Genomic DNA, 17,868 nt, shown 5'->3' with positions numbered 1-17,868 from the left:
TTTATGTTTTTATGGTCAAAATGTCTAAACGCTGCGCAATTTTAATGTGTTCAAGTTTTATAATTCAATCATTCATACATTTATTTTTCTTCAAATGCAATTGTAAAAGCGACGAGTGTTGTTAATTTTATTGAAAAGCATTAATCTATCTTGTTTTGTTGGTTGTAAAATATTTTTATTTTTCAAACTATATAAGCAATCTGAATAAAAGTTTTCTTCGCTACACGTGTAAATCACATGTCCAAGCAACAAATATTAAATAATTGATTGTTAAAATTTTATTTTAATTGTTATCTACACATGTCAAAACTGGAGCTTGGAAAATGAACAGAAAAGTTTACACATCTAGCAGTTGCCGTCTACTAAACAAGTCACGTCTAAGACACACAGACGGTGGGGTCAACCGTAAGCTATCGCGAAAAGACCCATTGCACACACTTAAAAATGATGTAAAATTTACTATAATAAGAATAAATTTGCAAACTATTTTGCTAATTTTTATAGATATTTATATTAGTGCTAGAGTGTTTTATTGGTAAAAATTATTTAATATGTAAGTTCTTCATTCGTGCGATTTTTAAATGAGCAGCACTTGCGGCCACGGAAAAGTTTCTTAAATTTCTCGATTTTGTATAAACTGTGTAGGCTTGTTTGTTGCAAATAGAGAGTTTTTTATATTCAAATACGATGCTCAAAGAATTAGTAATTTTCATAAAAACCGGTAATTTTTTTGATTTTCTTTGTCGAGATGTCTTAGCATATTTTTTTTTTCAGATATGTTGATATTGTCAAAATAATCTAATTTCTTTTGTTAAATATTACAATTTTATTATTTTTAATGAGCTTGAAGTGGTCGTCAGGAGTTTTCTCCAGTGAGCAATTCCTCATAGTGTCGTGTAATTATTACGACTCAGAACCACCTCTTGCAACACCGAACCAGCTCTTCGCGGGCCGTCTTTGCGGCCACCAAGAAATCGAGCAAGTTCATCAGACACCGAAGGCCGAAGGGCTCGCGATACCCCTTTAAAGGTCTGCACATGCTCCCCCTCCATTGGCCTACAGCTTGGCCTCTTAAGGACAGTGGCAGTTTCGCCAATCAGCCGCACCGGGCACAGGTCAGCAGATTTAATTATAATAGGGTGCTCGAGGCGCCACTTGGTGTCCGATATATTGTTAGATCGCTGTGCTTCTCCTAGGCCCCCCAAATAGACCTTTAAATGCATGCAGAAACTTGGGCTCCATTGACCTAGTGACCCCCCTTTTGGAAGGAAGGGGGCCAGCAAGGGGTACCCTGGCAGGTCGGAGCGGGGCGCTCGATGCGCCACCTGGTGGCCGATATATCGTTAGATCGCTGTGCCCCCCCTATTATACCTTACTTTAAATTTAATTGTAAAAAATAACGATGAAGATTTTTATGGAGCTGAGCATAATTTTTAAAATTAAGTCTACCATAAATTATAACATCTCTTAACTTCAACACTGCGTCGCTTGTGTTTCTTATTGTTGGAGCTAAATTTTTTTCAAGTCACGATTTTGGCCAAGGGTAATGAGCCCAATTCTGAAAAGTGGTGTTCGCATCGGAGTGACCAGCTTGGCTCTTTTTTATTCACTGTGAATTATGTAAAAGGTCAATACTATTAATAACTCTGCCGACGCTCAGAACACGGTTCTTGCGCTCACAATAAATTCCCCTTATTATCCTATAATTATTTGATAAAACATCACAGCTTGAAAAACACACGGACACGCACATACACCAACCCTGCACAACAATTCATGAATCATGTGATTTTTTCCTCTAGCCGCGCGCTTCGGTAATGAAAAGTTCAAAAGGTTGCCGAGAGTTAAGTACTCTCTCTCTTTCCCTGGATAAATATACACAAAGCCGAGAGGGTCCAACACGAATTTATGGTCTCTCTCCCACCCTGATCGCGCACATAAAAATTTCCTCTTCTCCGGACCATTAAATAATAAAACGCGAGTTTAACACCAAGTGTTTCTCGTATACAAACGCGGCGTGCGCAGTTAAAAAATCGCCAAACGCAACCCTAACAATGAAAAGCTTTGATTTTTCACACAAGCCAACAGTTTTGTTAAGCTGCGGCAGCAAACAAAACGCAGAGAAAGAGAGACCAATGCTCCTTTTTGGCTTATTAGCACCATGTGTTTCTCTTCTCCTTTCCCACAGGCTGATCCTTCCTACTCGATCTGCGCGTCAATTCGTCAATATGAGAGCTCTTTGATTGTGGTTGTGAATGGGAAAAGGATACGAGATAAGTTTAGACAAAATATCTTCCTATACATTTTAGTTTAAAAAATACAATATTCTTAAAATACGTATAAGGTTAATTAAAGTGCAGTTATTTATTTTCTTATTTGTGAATTATATTTCATTTATTATATTATTATTGTTTTTATTTTTTTACCCGACTTCTGAATAAAGACTAATTTACATTGAAAAATTTCATCTGATCTAATAAATAATTCTTCCAGCCCATAATAAGAAGTTCATAAAGTATTTAATTTCTCTGAGAAGCAGAGACATTATAGTGGATTTTAATCTTCAATACAAAATGATTAAATATTACATGGCTTTTTAGAATTTAGTGACAGCTAAATCGAGACCAATTGCGTAATAATTAAAACTTAAAAAATCACTGACAATTTTTGGCATACATGTAAATACCGTTTTTACAATTAAAAAAGCTGGCACCCTTTCAAGCGAAAACCACATTGCTCCTTCTTTTTAAAAATATAACTTTAATTAGATGTAAATACAATTTTTGAAACATAAGGGGATCTCGTTAAACTTTACATATAATTAATTACGCCCATTTATCTGCTCGCTTCAGCACGCTCAGGGCAAATTGACTTGGTTTCAGAAATGCAGATGGACAGAGCAGATAATGAGGCGGCGTGATGTTTTTCGTGGTCGGTCTTTGATGGACACGTGAATTTGATCTGTTTACTTAATGAGGAGGCGAGAGCTACCTGAGAATGGTGTGTTGCTTTATATTTTCGTAAAAGGAATTGAGTTGTTTATTCTCGCCGAGGACGCCGCAATTTATGTTAATAATTATATTGAGATCGGACTGTAGATATTCAAATTTGATACTCCAAATTTGGAAGTGGTCATTTTATATATTCGTCTCCTCCCCTGCGTGATTGCATTTTTATTTTTGTTAAATAATGTATTGGCGCCTTTTTCAAATTATAAAACACCGCGCCATGTGACGTTTTGTGCTCTTGTTTACGAGCGAATAACGTGAATTGGATGGTAAAAGCGGCAGATTGACTGATTGACTGTCCGGATTCATATATTTATTAAATTTATTAAATGTCATCCAAATCAGTCCAAATAGAATCTATTCGCATACAGTTTTTAAAAGTGTAGTTATTAGCTAAAACACCAAAACTCTTTAGAAGATGCATAATCAAATATTTTGATTAATTAATAATATTTTTAGGAAATAATTTCATTTAAAATTTAACTTTGAAAAGTAAAAGGCACTTCTGAAGGAGCAGTGTTAGTGAGTGTTAAAGAGATGCACTTTTTAAATTTAGCATTCAAAAATTGTTTTCTGCATGTAAAATTTTTTAAACTGAAATTAACTCAATTTTGGTTAAAAAAAAAATGAATATCCAGAATTTTCATCAAATTTAATTTGATATCTTAAAATCGTAAATAGTTTTATAGACCCAATGAAATGTTTTTGAAATTTACGAGTTGCCAGTCCAGACACAACAAGAGATTAATCAGCACTAAATACATTTTACGCAGACAGACATAAATCTATGGTCGTCCTCCCCAATGCAAAATGTCATTTGGTATTCGAGGCAGGTCGTCGCGCGGCCACTCAGCGCGAAAAAACAGCGATTCCCACGCTGCGGTTTTGAGCAAAGGCGGGCAGCGTGGCCTACGGACGGACGCTTTTTGCTCGGAATCGCTTCATTCTGATGCGTGTTCGTCCTTTCACATTCAATAAATAATAACACAGCAAGAAACATGTGTTCTCGCCGACGTGGCCTTATATGGAGCTGCGCTTTAATTGACTCCTCTTCTTTATTTATGAGACGCTCCTTTCGCCCCCGACCTGCTGCGCCGAGACAAATGCACAAACGCTAATTAAAACAGGAACTTTTGGACTCTAGCTGATTTGCATGCAAATTGAACTTAAAAGTAACTTTGTCAATAAACACTTGTCGCTCTATCTGTTCTAAAATAAAATTTTGGAAATTTTATTTACTATTATGCTAAAAAAAAAATGATATCATGGATGTTTTACATGATAAAATGAAGATTTGCGAGGCAATATAAGTTCCATTGCATCATCATCATAAAAGATAAGGTACAAAAAATGTAAATATTAAAATGCTTTGGTTATTTGCTCGTTTGAAAATAATTTTCAAATACACAATAAAATTAATCTTATTTAACGTCTTTAACATTCTTGCGTCAGCACTGTATCACCATTTTCTGCGTAAATAGCTTATACTGTGTTTATCGAAAGGAATAAAAAACAAATTTCTGTCAACTACATGAATAACAAACATTGAAGACACGCACAATCAAGTAAGATAATTATATTTTAATTATTTAAAACAAAAAATTTCAAGTTATACAATAACTTTTAACTGATCAATTATTCAAAAAATTTTGAAATTTTGGTAGGGAAAGTCTTTAAAAAACGATCAGAAAAGATTAATGCCCTTTTCAGTGAACTTGCCAAAATAATTGTTTATTAAATAAATTTTGTTGCACAAAATTTTCATTCCGAGCCCAGCCGCTTAGATATTAGCAATTTTTACTGTGTTTAATAAATTTCATTGTCATTTAAAAACGGTTAACGGCCACATTTACAAAGTGTGTATCTCTGAGTTTGCGCCGAGAAAAGTTGCCTGATTTTGTTGTTGTTGTTAAAAGAAGAGATATCAGTGCAAGAGTTTCAGTATAAAAAGAAAAGCTAGTTGTTGCAATCCAATTCATTCACCCCATTCACCATGAATGCAACTTTTGTGCTGCTCCTGTTGCTGATAGCTATTTCAGAAAGTGCACCCTTAAATGACAATGCAGCACCACTAGATGTCCAACCACTTAAGGTATTTTTCCGTTACTGTATACAAATTATAATTTAAAATAAATTTTCACATCTAATTTTAGGATGGATGCGATCTAATACTCCCGTTGAAAAGACACTCTAGGGCTTGCCCATGTACTGACAAATTCCCTTGTGGTCCTAACGAGGGATTGTTTTTCCCGGTTGCAGCACGAATTTGTTTCTTGTCTTGCAACAAGTGCCTGCCATCATGCTGCCCTCGACAGACCGTTGAAACAGGCCAACAAAATGTACTTTTAGATGATCCAGCCTTAACCACAACAGTAACACCAACAACTACAACATCGACTACGACAACAACAAAACCAACTACAACGACCACGACTACAACCACAACAACTACAAAACCTACTACGACAACTACTACCACAACAACTGCAAAACCTACTACAACAACTACAACCACGACAACGACAAAACCTACTACGACAACTACAACCACGACAACGACAAAACCTACTACGACAACTACAAAACTGACAACGACAACAACAACACCGACCACGACAACAACAAAACTAACTACAACAACAAAAAATCCGGTTGATACTGGTGAGTTTAACCTAAATGAAGGAACAACAACGACAACAGAAAATACCATGTGCAGGTGTCCAACTTATTAGAACATATGCATATTATAAAGATGCAAATGTAATGTTTTAATTTAACATTTTTTGTGTATTTAAAACTTGAAATTATTTTACTTATTTATTATTTTCGCAATCATTCAATACAACAATTTGAAATTTCAAAAAGAGACGAAAAGATTTAAAACCAGCAGATGTCTGCTTAAGCGCCCGATATATATGTGAATAAATAAAATTTTCAACAAAACAACAAGAATGTTTGAAAATATTGGCTAAATAAATTTCAAAAAATGTCAGTATAAATGGTTGTTGCGCATTCCAAAGTACGTGTCACTAATTCCAAAACATTTATAGTTCCAACAAGAAGTTTTGTTTGATTTGATTTTTAAAAAAAAATTGTACATGTGTTTATTTTCATGGAAGGAAATTTTAGTATTTATTTTATTTCACATTAAATATAAAGCTTATACAGCAAATAATGACTTTGATTGAGGGAACTAGATCCTTTTAATATCAAATACTTGAAATTGAAGTCTTGAAGTGCCTGCTAGATTATTTCAGGTTTGAAAATTAGCCTTGACTTGTCAGCAGAAAACCGAAACCTGCAAACTCGGCGCTTCACGGCGAAGGTGAATCTCGCGCTGAGATAAAAACGCATGTATTTAAACTGAACGCTGCTACCTCTTAATTCAGTTTTTCTTGCTCCTTTGTCCACCAAGGAATATATGATGGTCTCAACTCGAGTTTTCCTTTTGGTCGTGGTGTCCGTCGCTCTTTGCGACGCCGCGTGCCTCAAAAGACACAAACGGCATCAAGATAGGCATCTCAACTCGGATGAACTCGACGACCTGATCAACACCCTGATCTCAGCCCTGGAAGTTAAAATCGCCGCGACCAGGGCTGCCAGGGACCTTCAGGCCCCCGTTGTTCCTTCGAATGAAAGTCCGAATGCCACCAAAGTGCCAACCATACAACCTGAGCTTCGAATGGCCACGACTGAACTTCCTCAAGGTACCGGGACGACGGCGGCGACTTTAAGTGAATCCGTCCAAAACCCTGCGGAACAAACGTTTACCAAAGCTGACGAGGTTTCACAAAATGCAGCTATCGAAACTTCAGATTCAATCACGGAAATTGTTCCTCGAAATGCTGAGGCTGTCCAAGAAATGGCACAAAGTCCAGCGGCCTCGCTGAATCCTGTCCAACAGGGCCTTAACAATTTGAATTCTGAGAGTGAAAGCACCAACAGGGATCAAAGGGTACGAAGAATTACTAACTTAATTTAATGTTTTTCTATTTGAAACCAAAATTTGGTTGTAATTGGTTGCAATGTGCATTATTTATTTTAATGACTATACACATTTTAGATGCATGATTGTGAGTTTGACAAATAAGATATTTAAAGTGCTAAAAGCTAATTTTTTTAATTATATCAATACAGTTGTTTTCTCATCTTCAAATATTTTAGAAAAATTAGAAGAAGGATTGGTAAAATTTATAATCATGTAACATCAAATGACAAAACGGCCGGCGATGGCCTTTCTTAGCAATTGATTATAGGAACTACAATATGCTATCATTTTCTTTTTTATAAGTAGATGCTGGATTTTATATCATTTTCTGTTTATTAGTCAATAAATTAAATTAATGCTAAATTATTACATTTTATAGATAAATCTTGAGTGAAATTGTTTTTTTTTCTCATAAAAACGTGAATGAAACAAATTATAATGACAAAATAAGAGAAACCGGGCTTTATCCACTTACTAATGTCTTATGTAAAATAATGTTTAAATTCTATTCTATTGTATTAAAAATTTATTTATTTCTTCTTTCAGCAATTGCCTTCAAACTTCCAATGCTTCTGTGGCCCTAACACGCCAATGTGGACTTTTGATTTAGGGAACATTCCCGTTCTCTGCAACGCATGTGGAAATAGCAAGTGAAAATTAATTTATAATTCGCATTATTCCACTCGTGGTAGTTGATCTTGTACATAAATAAATGTTTACAAAAAATTATCCAACCTTCATAATTTTTTCCATATCAAATTGGAAATCAACTATATTATAGTATTCCTTTGAAAAGCAATTATTTTGCAAATTACAAATCGCACGCAATTACAAATTAGCACGGTCAATTTCTAAGTCTGCGAATACACAACAATAAATCAGAGCGTGTAATCGTTGTACTTCCAACCAAGCAAGGTTTGTAATAAAACGATATAAATTATACACGTCACTGCGGAGATCGCAAAACATGAGGGCCCAGCATTGTTAATTCCCACAAGAGGAAAATTGCCCTGATTATTTCCTTGCAGAGATTAGCACTTAGTTTATCTCGCGGCATTAGATATTTTTTGCCGACCAAATCAAGTATGTAATCGTCGGTCTTTAAGGATCCGCGAGAAGTTTTATTATATGAAGACATTTTTCATTTCATTAGCCGAGCGGTGCGACTTTTAAGGCTTGATCATTATCAATTTAATAAAAATTAAAAATCCCGAGGCCTAAAGGATTTTCGCGGCAATCAAGGAGCTCCGAGAGCGCTTTTAGAGGATCATAGTCTATAATTAGCAGGTAGCTCACACCAAACACAATTTTTTCTTTTAATTTCGAGGTGCGGCCCAGAGAGGAAAATATGCACTAGTGCTTTATTTTTTTTCTTTCTTTTGATATGTTATTCCGCCCAGAGGTGTATAATTAGACTAATGGTCTCGGCGTTGACGACCCATACAATACCCGGGTGATGAGATAATGCCCCTCTCATATAATCAAGACGCGCATTCAAATTTTGTGTTCGGATTGCTGCTGGCCGCCATATAAAGAAGACATAAGTGATAATGCGCGGCGAGCGTCAAATTATCGCCAGCAGGTGATTTGCACCAGAAATGTCATAATTAAATGTAATTTGGAGACTTGAAATTTCGTGTCGACGAAAAATCCTCGGTATGCCTGTGCTGTGCTTCTTTTTCTTTTCATAAACGTAATTATCCCCCTTGGGTGGTTCATAAGGGTTATTCTTTGGCCGCATAATCAGTTTTGGAATTTTTCAAATGTTCTCCACCATGCGTGTGGCTACTTTAAATTCGTCATTAGTTGTTATTTATGCTAATTTGTGTAAGGGCTGGGTAAAATATAAAAAGCCTAATGAGAAAGCGTTCAACAGTGTATAATTCTTGTTAAGATTTTGAGTCAAAATTTTCATATGAAGTAAAAAAATTATCATTTTTCTGTAGTGAGTGCTATAATGTGAGGAGTGTTTTTTTTTTTTTTTTTTTTTTTTTTAGTTTTCAGCCGTAAAAATAATAAGCATGAATAGGAGATTCTAATAGGCTAAATACATTGACTATAACTAACTTGTAAGATAGGCTCTTTTTAGCATTGGATTTAAAAAACCTTTTCAGTTATATTATTATTTTGTAACAAATAATTTTGAATAATTGGACCAATCAACTATAATTATACTTTGTAGAATTTTGATGAGATAAAAAAAAATTTTTTTTTTATAGCGAATTAATGAAAGTTTTTTAATTTTTAACCACCTAAAATTAAAATCCTTGATTTCTTTAACAGTTGTTGAGCAACAACTGTTAAAAAAAATCACTACAATTTGGAAGATTTTCAGGAATTTTTGAATGGAAAAGGGCACAATTGAGTCCTCAACTTACATTGCTCACACGTATATGGAAATGTGCCAATTTTGGTAAATATTATATTTATATTAATTTTACTTCACCAAGCATTTGATGCTTTTCTATATTTTTGCAGATCCATGTCACAATCATTTTTATGCCCACCGTTAGCCATGAGCTGCCAACTGTGTCTGCTGCGTCGTATCAAACAGGAAAGACCATAATTTTTTTATTTGTTTATACTTGGCGAGAGAGTCGCGCGCGCCCGCTCGCGTGCATGGATGGTTAGATGCGTGGTCGGAGATGAAACGATAGACAATAACACACACGCAGCATCGCTCTCGACTGCAAGAAGAGACATCGCACACCCGCTGCACCATACTTTATTATTATAATTCTCGTATATATGTGCTTAGGGATACGAGAATAAAGTGGATAGGAACATTTATGGGTGTAAACCACGCGCGACGTCCACCTGCCCAAAAAAGCTTCGAATATATAAACAGAAGCACCAAAACATCCCACGGCCGCGAGCAGCAACAAGTGCAGCTCTTTATCTCAGCAATGCAGCTGCGACTTGCGTGCGCCATTCTTATCGCTGTTTCGCACTTTCTGCAAACCGAGCGTTTTCCAAACGATCCTTATTTCTAAAATAAACTGCTCGTGACGTTTTGGCACTCGGAATGCAAACAAATGTGTGAAAAGAGCCACACAAGCCTTTTAAGGTTTCGTTGAAATTTTTTTCGCCTAACTTTTTTAGATTTAATCAGAGATCCACAATACTTTTGAGGTTTGAAATCTGTTTCATTAAATTAAAGCAGCTACGCTTGATTATAATTATAAAATCTGATCCTCTAAGCGAAGTTATTCAAGTTTGAGAAAAAGGGGGGAGGTCTTTTTTGGTGAAGTAAAACTATCAAAAGGCCTTAGCGCCTGAAAGCCTCTTCTTGTAACACAGCTGTGTAGATGGGGGCTGCATAAGTTGCAAGGGGCATCCGTTGTCGCTATCGCTTTATAAGCGTAAAATTAAAATTCAAAATACAAGCATAATGTTTGATTTTAATCGTCTCATCATAAAATAATTATCAGCCAATTATGTTCTTAAAGTTAAAAAATTGGGTCTTCAATAAGGTTTAGGTAAATAAAAAGTGGAATTTTGAAGACCGGGCCAGAATTTTTAAATGATGATTTCAGCCCAAAAAGGAAGTTAAACAATAACAAACTGATAAATATCAAGGGAAAAATATCAAAACATGCTGTTGTTGTAGGTGGTAAATGTCAAAGTTGTCTATGTTGATGCGGAAAATATCCAGTTTATCGTGAAAATTGATACACTGAAAAAGCTTCATTGTGCAATAAATTTTATTGATTTAATCTTAATTAGCACTAGAAGTGATATTTAATTTTGGAATATAAATCAAACATGTTAAAAATGTTAAACAATATTTTTTTCATATTTATCCTTTTTCTTAAATTATTTATCCATATATTTGAATAAAAATTGATTGTGTATACAGATTTGTAAACACTAAATTTCTTTTGATAATATTGTTATAAATTATGAACGTTGCATTAAAGGAGTATAGAGATAAATAAAAAATTTAATTTAATTAAAAACATTTTTTGAAATTTGTGTATTTTTTTAATGCAGATCTCCATTGATTGAGTTTATTAAGATTTTTAGTTTTGTAAGTTGTAATATAATATAAGTGGAGAATATATCTCATAATATTCAAATTAAAATACACAACTAATGAATTGTCAAATCCGGATGTTAACAGGACTTTTGTCCAGTATAATATTCTATTCATTTGAAAATCCTTTGTTCTGCTGGGTCACGTGAGGCCCACGGACGATAAGATACACAGACAGGCGTGTCGCGGTGCACACAAATTAAGCCAATTTTCGGTACAAAACGAGGAAAGCGCGAGGCGCGCACGGAGAGCATAATAATATTTATTATTATCTCGGAGCGGCGGGGGCATGAAGGAATGTGGTTCAATAGGGTTCGGGACGGCCGAAACAAATGGTCGCATGCCGTCGTGTGGTTAAAATGTTTAATGCACACTGGTACATATATAAAAGTATGCGTTTGTGATTGGCTGGGGCCCGTCTTGGGAACTGGCTGCCGCGCTTGTTTCTCACGGCCTCTAAAAGTCCAAGAAGGAGAACCTCGCGGGGTGGGCAGCCGCCGACCAGTTCCCCTACAACAAGTGCCGCCGCGGCATTAAATAATTTTCCTGCCTGCTTTTTTTACTGCACGCTGCCAGATAAAGAAAGAAAGAAAGGAAGATCGAGGGGAGTGGGGTGCCCCTTCCAGAGCTACCTACCCGCCGAACGCCCACTACAACGCTCTCACGGTCCCACGGACCTCGCATTCGTCTAGCAGTGCCTCCTCGAGAACAGGTGCATCTATCCGTCTAGATCAGTGCGGCGGCTCTTTTCGAACAAGGGTGGTGCGCGCGGTGGTGTCATCGTCAAGGTCAAAGGTCGTCACCCTGGCATGAGCCCTTCGCAGCAGGCGCCGGCCATGGCCTCGCCACACAGCTCGTCCGGAAGCTCCAGCAGCAGCAGCAGCCCTCCACCCCCGCAAATGACCCCCAACCCCCAGAGTGCGGCTTCACCCCCGCAGCGGAAACCGGTTTCAGAACACCGAAGAGTGAGTTTTATTTTAAATTTAATTAAAACTGGTACAATAGCTTCAATTTCTAAACATAATGAGGCTGAACCTTTTTTTAACTCAATTGCATGCATCACACGCGTTTAAATCTGTTGTAATAATATTTGCACTTAATTTAATGTAAATCAATTTTTAAATTATTACTTTTACTTTAATTAATTTTATAATTTTAAGAATATTTATTATTATTATAATTTTCTAAATTTTATTTCCGTTAAAACAATTTATTTACACATTTATTTAATTTTCATTTGATTAAAATTGAATTTTTATTAGATATAATGTAGACACAAATTCTGTTTCTTGTACAGTAACTTATTAAATATATTTTTATTTATTTCAAATTACTTTTACAATTCTTGAATAAAATTTAAAAAAAAAAAAAATTGTTAGGAACTTTGCTGTTTTGAATGTACAATGTTGAAATTCCTAAAGCTCTGCATGATTGATGATTGCAGTGTAACAAACCAATTATGGAGAAAAAACGACGGCAGCGAATAAATAACTGCTTGGAGGAACTCAAGAGTCTCATTCTGGACGCACTCAAGAAAGACGTAAGTGTTGAACTCTTCCTCCCCCCCCTATTTTATTTAAATTGAAAACAATTTATTATTTAATTATCCGCTGCACTTTAATTAAGAAGTTGACAAAACGCCTCAGTTGTGAGATTAATGGACTGAGTGTATTTATTTTGACCTTGTCACGCCTGCAATGTGGAAAGCGTCCAAGTTTTAAACGCGGCCAGACGTGTGCTCTGTAATTTTTCTCTCACTCTCCGGGCGCAGAAAAAATTACACGGCCCGGAAATTCACACTCTGCAGCTTCTCGTCGTTCATTAGCGCCGCTGATTGGCATCTTGAAAGGGTCACCTGCAAGAGAAGACCCTTGATGTCGCGCGCGTTATGCTTCCTGCCGAGCAGCCGTAAAAAAGCAGACGACGAGCGGCGCCTTTGTGACCCTTGGGGTCGGCAGAAAAATCACTCTCGAGATTAAGAGAGACTTAAAAGGAGTCTCATTCTTTGGGCTGCTTGAAAATCCAGACGCGTGTTTGATACAGACAAATTGGCTGCTCAGCTGTCTGTGTTTGGAAAACAAGGAAATTGCTGCACCCCATTTGTATCATCCATTTCAAAGGGGTTGTTTTTTCTTGGGGGTGTCAACTACAGATATTTTTTCTTTCATTATTTTTATAATATTAAGTTACATATTGTAATTTAATTTTTAAATTGAGACTGTATTTGAAAACATTGGAATTTAAAGTATAAAAGTTTCTTCATTAGAAGAACTGATAATAGAAAGATTAAGTTGAGAAACGATTTATTAATAACAAACCATTTTAATTTGATTTAAAAAAGAAATAATATTAAATTTATTTAAAAAGGGAAAAAATTATACAAATTTTGAAGTAAGTTTGATTTATATTCTTTGATCATTAAAATCTGTTGTCTTGTGTGAAGAAACAAAGCTAGACATTGTCATGCATCTCTCTCTTTCCTGGTTGTTGATCAGATTAATTAAGAAGAAGCTTCACGCGCGGCGGCTGCGGAGATGTTAATTTCAGACAACCTATAAAAATTGAGAGTGACGTCATGCAGCGCACTTGCTGACCCAGTGAGGTCGTGTGACCGTCATGCTTTTATCCCAAAGTCCATAAAGCTCCAGCGGAACAATAGACGCCTCACAGCGCATACCCGGTATTTATTTAAGACCTCTCGCGTACACACACATGGTGTGTGTGGATAATATTTATATAATCGATTCGTGCGCGCGTGAACTGTGTGTGTTTCTAAGAAGTCGAGTGTGAGAAATCCATTCTCACGCCCATTAGCATATCACGCTCTTAAAAGAAGTCACCATGGGTGTCAAAGAGGCGGCAAAAAATATATATTTTACGCGCAAATCGCGCCACATAATATAACACACACGTAAGCAAGTCTTTTACGCCTTTTTTAGAATATATGGCTTGTTTGCTTTCCCAGAACAATTAAGTGTCAGTGCACCTTACACACTTTTCTTCTCGTATTATACCTTATTATGAATTATTTGATTAGTTTATAAAATAAGGAGGAACGAAGCATACAATTTTTTTAAAGCAACAGCACTTAAAAAAATTTAAAAAAAAATAAATTTTAAATATCTTATATTGTTGTATCAATTTTGGAAATGTTATTATTGAATTTGAGTTATAGAGTTATTTATTTTAAAATGGTCATTTTATTTAATTAAAGAGTTACTACCGTTTTATTATTATTTTTCATTAATTTTTATTCTAGAATATGCTAGAATAAAACAGTAACTTTTTAGGATGTACATGGAAAACACATTTATCTAAAACCAAATATCTAATTTTCGTTATTCAAGGAAATAAAGTAATTATCTCCTCAGGCGTTAAAAAAAATAGTTGCCCCAATAATCTTCACTTGACATATTTCCAAAATTGCAAAAATGGAAATTTTATATTTTTACATTTCAATATGAAGTCGATCGTATGCATATTATTTTTCCCCGATAAGAAATCTTAATTAAAAGCCCACAGTAATTGCCAGCAGTGAAGTATAGACACGCGATGACCTTTGGAGAAATCTCTTGAACACAAACACATATGGGGACGATCCGAACCAACAGGTCACCTCTGCGGCCATTATCTTAATGAATGGGATGCAAGCAAGTGATCGCCAACTGCAGAATCTCTTTTGAAAGCAGCTGCGGGAGATGCGTCTAGTATTGATAAAATGTTTCACAATTACGCCAATTACAGTAATGTCGGTTTGCATTAATGAAATGTCAATGGGGTCTTTTCGTGTTGGAAGGGGTCATCGCACACGCATACGTCATTTATCTCAAAAGAAGGACCACTTTGATAAGCATAATTTCTTTAGACTCGGCGACTTTTTGGTTGGGCCAATCGCCGGGTCAAAAGTTGACGCCACACGAACAGAATGATAATAATATAAATTTATAAATAAAGTCGAGAGCGAAGGAGACGGCGCACGTGCACTCGGCTGATAAGACACGCGTCAAGAGAGATGATCTTTCCATATAGAGTTGAAGAAAAGCAAATATCTTATATAGGCGACGAAAAAAACACGAGATAAACTCTTTCTCAAGACGCGTCACCCCTTCGGCGTTATCAAAAAACCAATTCATATACATATAGATATGCATTTTAGCTGCACGCTCCTCCCAGGCTGGTTCAAGGAAATGGTCGCGACGATAAGACACTATCAGCACTCGCCAGCACTAAAAAGTCTCGCTCATTATCAGCAGGAAAAGTAAAGGGTTAACCGTGAGAATGTCGCTGTAGATATATAAAATAACTCGCTCTTGTGTGTCTCGGCATTTCTCACATTTGAGCGAGACGCGCCGCATGGGTGGTGCACCTTAATGTCGAGTTTGCGCCTCAAATTAATAAGCAGTAAACAGGGAGGTTTGATAGGATTTCTAATAGTCTATGCAATAAAATAGAGATTCGCGGTGGCCATGAAATAAAAAGAACTAAGAGTCTAAAACTGCGCCATAAAATTTAATGACCGGCAGTTTAATAAATTTATTTCAGCGGCGGCTCTTTTCTCACCTGAAGAAAGGAACACGTCAAGTGGATTTTTTAATTTTTTTTTATTTGCCTTTTAAATTTGGTGGCTTAATCAAACCTAATTACAGAAGTTATTTGAGTAATAACTATTTGGTATATTTATGCGGTAGACAAAATTTGGGAATTTCTCAACTAAACCCTCCAAGATAATCAAGAGTTTCTCGTTTCCCACGCCAGCTGAGAGGTGAAAACGAATTAGATGCCCAAAGGTGGCCATTAGCTTATATAAACGCCGTCGAGACACAAACTTTCCTGGAGCATTTGCCCGATGAAAGCAATCGCCATTAAAAAACTATTCTCACGACGCAAAATTATACACCTCTATGCAAATCGTCGTCAGCCGCGTGGTATCGCGCGAGGCCCGCGGAATTTCAATAGACGATCATTAGCATTGTAAAAAAATAAAATACTGCCGTGCTGCCCAGAAGGCACGGTAGTAATTCCACTTGATAAGTAGCTTCTTAGACGCCGCTAGAGAGGAAATTAATTTCTTTTAGTGTCCTTAGCCAAAATCTGACTGAATTTATGTCCCCCGTAAGCAATTCAAATTGATTACCGTGATCAGAGGCGGCAAATAATTCGCACCGTTAATGGATGAAAGCCGACTATTTCGTTTAAAAATTTATAGCATAAACAAGAACCAAAAAAATCTACACAAATATAAAAATTGTGTTTCTTATTCTGTTACAGCCTGCTCGCCACTCCAAACTGGAAAAAGCAGACATTCTTGAGATGACCGTCAAACATTTGGAATCTCTGCACCGACAGCAGTCGGCAATGTCCGTGGCCGCCGACCCTGGCGTCCTCAACAAATACCGCGCCGGCTTCAGCGAGTGCGCCTCCGAGGTGGACAAATTCCTTGGAAAAAGTGACAGCCCGCAGCTGGACCCACACATCAAACGGAGACTTCTGGCGCACCTTTCGAGCTGCCTGAACAACGTCACCGCCCTCGACAACATGATCATGTCCCCTGGCAAACCCGCGGCTGAGGAAACCTCGCAGCCCCGAACTCTGCGAGTCCAAATTCCAGCGTCGTCAATGCAAATTCCCCCTGGGGGGCAGCACGTGATGCATTTGGTACCGACTTGTCTGCCTAGTGGCGACATCGCCTTCGTCATTCCCAAGACCATCCGCTCTCCTCCTATCCAACAACTCAGCCCTCCACCCCTGGTTGAACAGCCGCAGTTCAGCCCTGCGGCCCCACCGGCCTCCTTCAGCCCTCCTCTCCCTCCACTGGAGAGTCCGAGGAGTTTGGCGGCGAGGACGGCAGTGGTGGCGCCTCTGTCAGTCGCTCTGGACCTAAGCATTTCCAATGTGCCTCTGAAGCAGGAGGAGGATAAGTTGATGGAGTGTGGTGTGAACGTGGAGCCGGAGGACGTGTGGAGACCGTGGTGAGGGCGAATTCAACTTGGTGTACTTCTTCTTGTGCCATCGCGAGGGTAATCTTGATGAACAGCCTTTTGTGTTGCTGGACAGGCGGTTATTATTTAGAACCGCGAAGAACAATGCTTATAAATATATAAGAAGAGTGTCATGTGAAATGTATAAATTCATCCGTGCCTTCGTTGAGAGTTGCGTTTTCTTGTTGTACAGAGCGCAACCAGCGTTTTTATCTCGCGCATGAAATATATAGTATATTTTATATAAATTATGTCATATTGTATTCTGTGATGATTGTGAAACACGCGCGCAATAAAAAGAAAATTATATACCATTTATTTTTCAAGAATTTAACTGAGATTTATTATTTGCTTTCATTGCCCAAGAATAGCAAGTTCCTGATTTACGAGAGGTTTGGAATTTTTGGAGCCACACTTAAAAAAATTAAAAATAAATAAAATGAAAACTTCCTAAAAATTTGGCTCTCCCTTTAATTATTTATCAAGAGACAATGAAAAACACTAAAAGCTGAAACGCAAAATGACACTCCAAATTTAATTTTTATCCAGAAACATTTATCTGAAATTAAACATTTCACGAAATTTGTGCCCATTTAAAATTAATGAAAAGAGGAATTACGTCTAAAATTCTGATTACAAAAATGGGGCCAAATTAAATAGAGAGCCGATTGATTCATTTTACTGAAAGGTGACTCAATAACTAATCAAAAATAACTCCTTTTTTATTTTTCTTATATGAAATTATCTTAAAATATGTGTAGCTTTTTGTACTCGCAAAGGCCACACGACGTCTAAAAGTTCACACCATCCTTTCTCTCTCTCTCTATCGTATTCTTCCTTGGTTGGTAATGAAAACGC

At 36.8% G+C, this 17,868-nt stretch overlaps 2 protein-coding genes across 2 annotated transcripts; both read left to right on the top strand.

Moving 5' to 3' along the window:
• The first annotated feature begins 6,380 nt into the window (after window positions 1-6,380).
• LOC132197229 (uncharacterized) lies at window positions 6,381-7,727 on the top strand. The gene is made up of 2 exons (XM_059620374.1): window positions 6,381-6,963; window positions 7,543-7,727. The coding sequence occupies exons 1-2, from the start codon at window positions 6,430-6,432 to the stop codon at window positions 7,648-7,650; spliced, it is 642 nt and encodes a 213-aa protein (XP_059476357.1). The 5' UTR covers window positions 6,381-6,429; the 3' UTR covers window positions 7,651-7,727.
• A 3,891-nt stretch (window positions 7,728-11,618) lies between these two features.
• Window positions 11,619-17,355, top strand: LOC132197873 (transcription factor HES-4-like). The gene is made up of 3 exons (XM_059621461.1): window positions 11,619-11,997; window positions 12,477-12,572; window positions 16,301-17,355. The coding sequence occupies exons 1-3, from the start codon at window positions 11,842-11,844 to the stop codon at window positions 17,003-17,005; spliced, it is 957 nt and encodes a 318-aa protein (XP_059477444.1). The 5' UTR covers window positions 11,619-11,841; the 3' UTR covers window positions 17,006-17,355.
• Window positions 17,356-17,868: the final 513 nt, after the last annotated feature.

This window comes from Neocloeon triangulifer, unplaced genomic scaffold (genome assembly GCF_031216515.1).
Source record: "Neocloeon triangulifer isolate White Clay Creek 2 clone unplaced genomic scaffold, ASM3121651v1 ptg000012l, whole genome shotgun sequence".
NCBI lineage: Eukaryota > Metazoa > Arthropoda > Insecta > Ephemeroptera > Baetidae > Neocloeon > Neocloeon triangulifer.
The sequence above is the reverse complement of the archived record's forward strand: the minus strand, read 5'-3'. Positions and strand labels throughout refer to the sequence as shown.

Excerpts from the sequence above, each read along its gene's own strand:
- LOC132197229 (XM_059620374.1), top strand. The coding sequence starts at position 6,430 with ATGATGGTCTCAACTCGAGTTTTCCTTTTGGTCGTGGTGTCCGTCGCT. Across the intron at positions 6,964-7,542 it reads GCACCAACAGGGATCAAAGG|CAATTGCCTTCAAACTTCCA; the intron begins GTACGAAGAATT and ends TTCTTCTTTCAG.
- LOC132197873 (XM_059621461.1), top strand. The coding sequence starts at position 11,842 with ATGAGCCCTTCGCAGCAGGCGCCGGCCATGGCCTCGCCACACAGCTCG. Across the intron at positions 11,998-12,476 it reads CGGTTTCAGAACACCGAAGA|TGTAACAAACCAATTATGGA; the intron begins GTGAGTTTTATT and ends TGATGATTGCAG. Across the intron at positions 12,573-16,300 it reads TGGACGCACTCAAGAAAGAC|CCTGCTCGCCACTCCAAACT; the intron begins GTAAGTGTTGAA and ends ATTCTGTTACAG.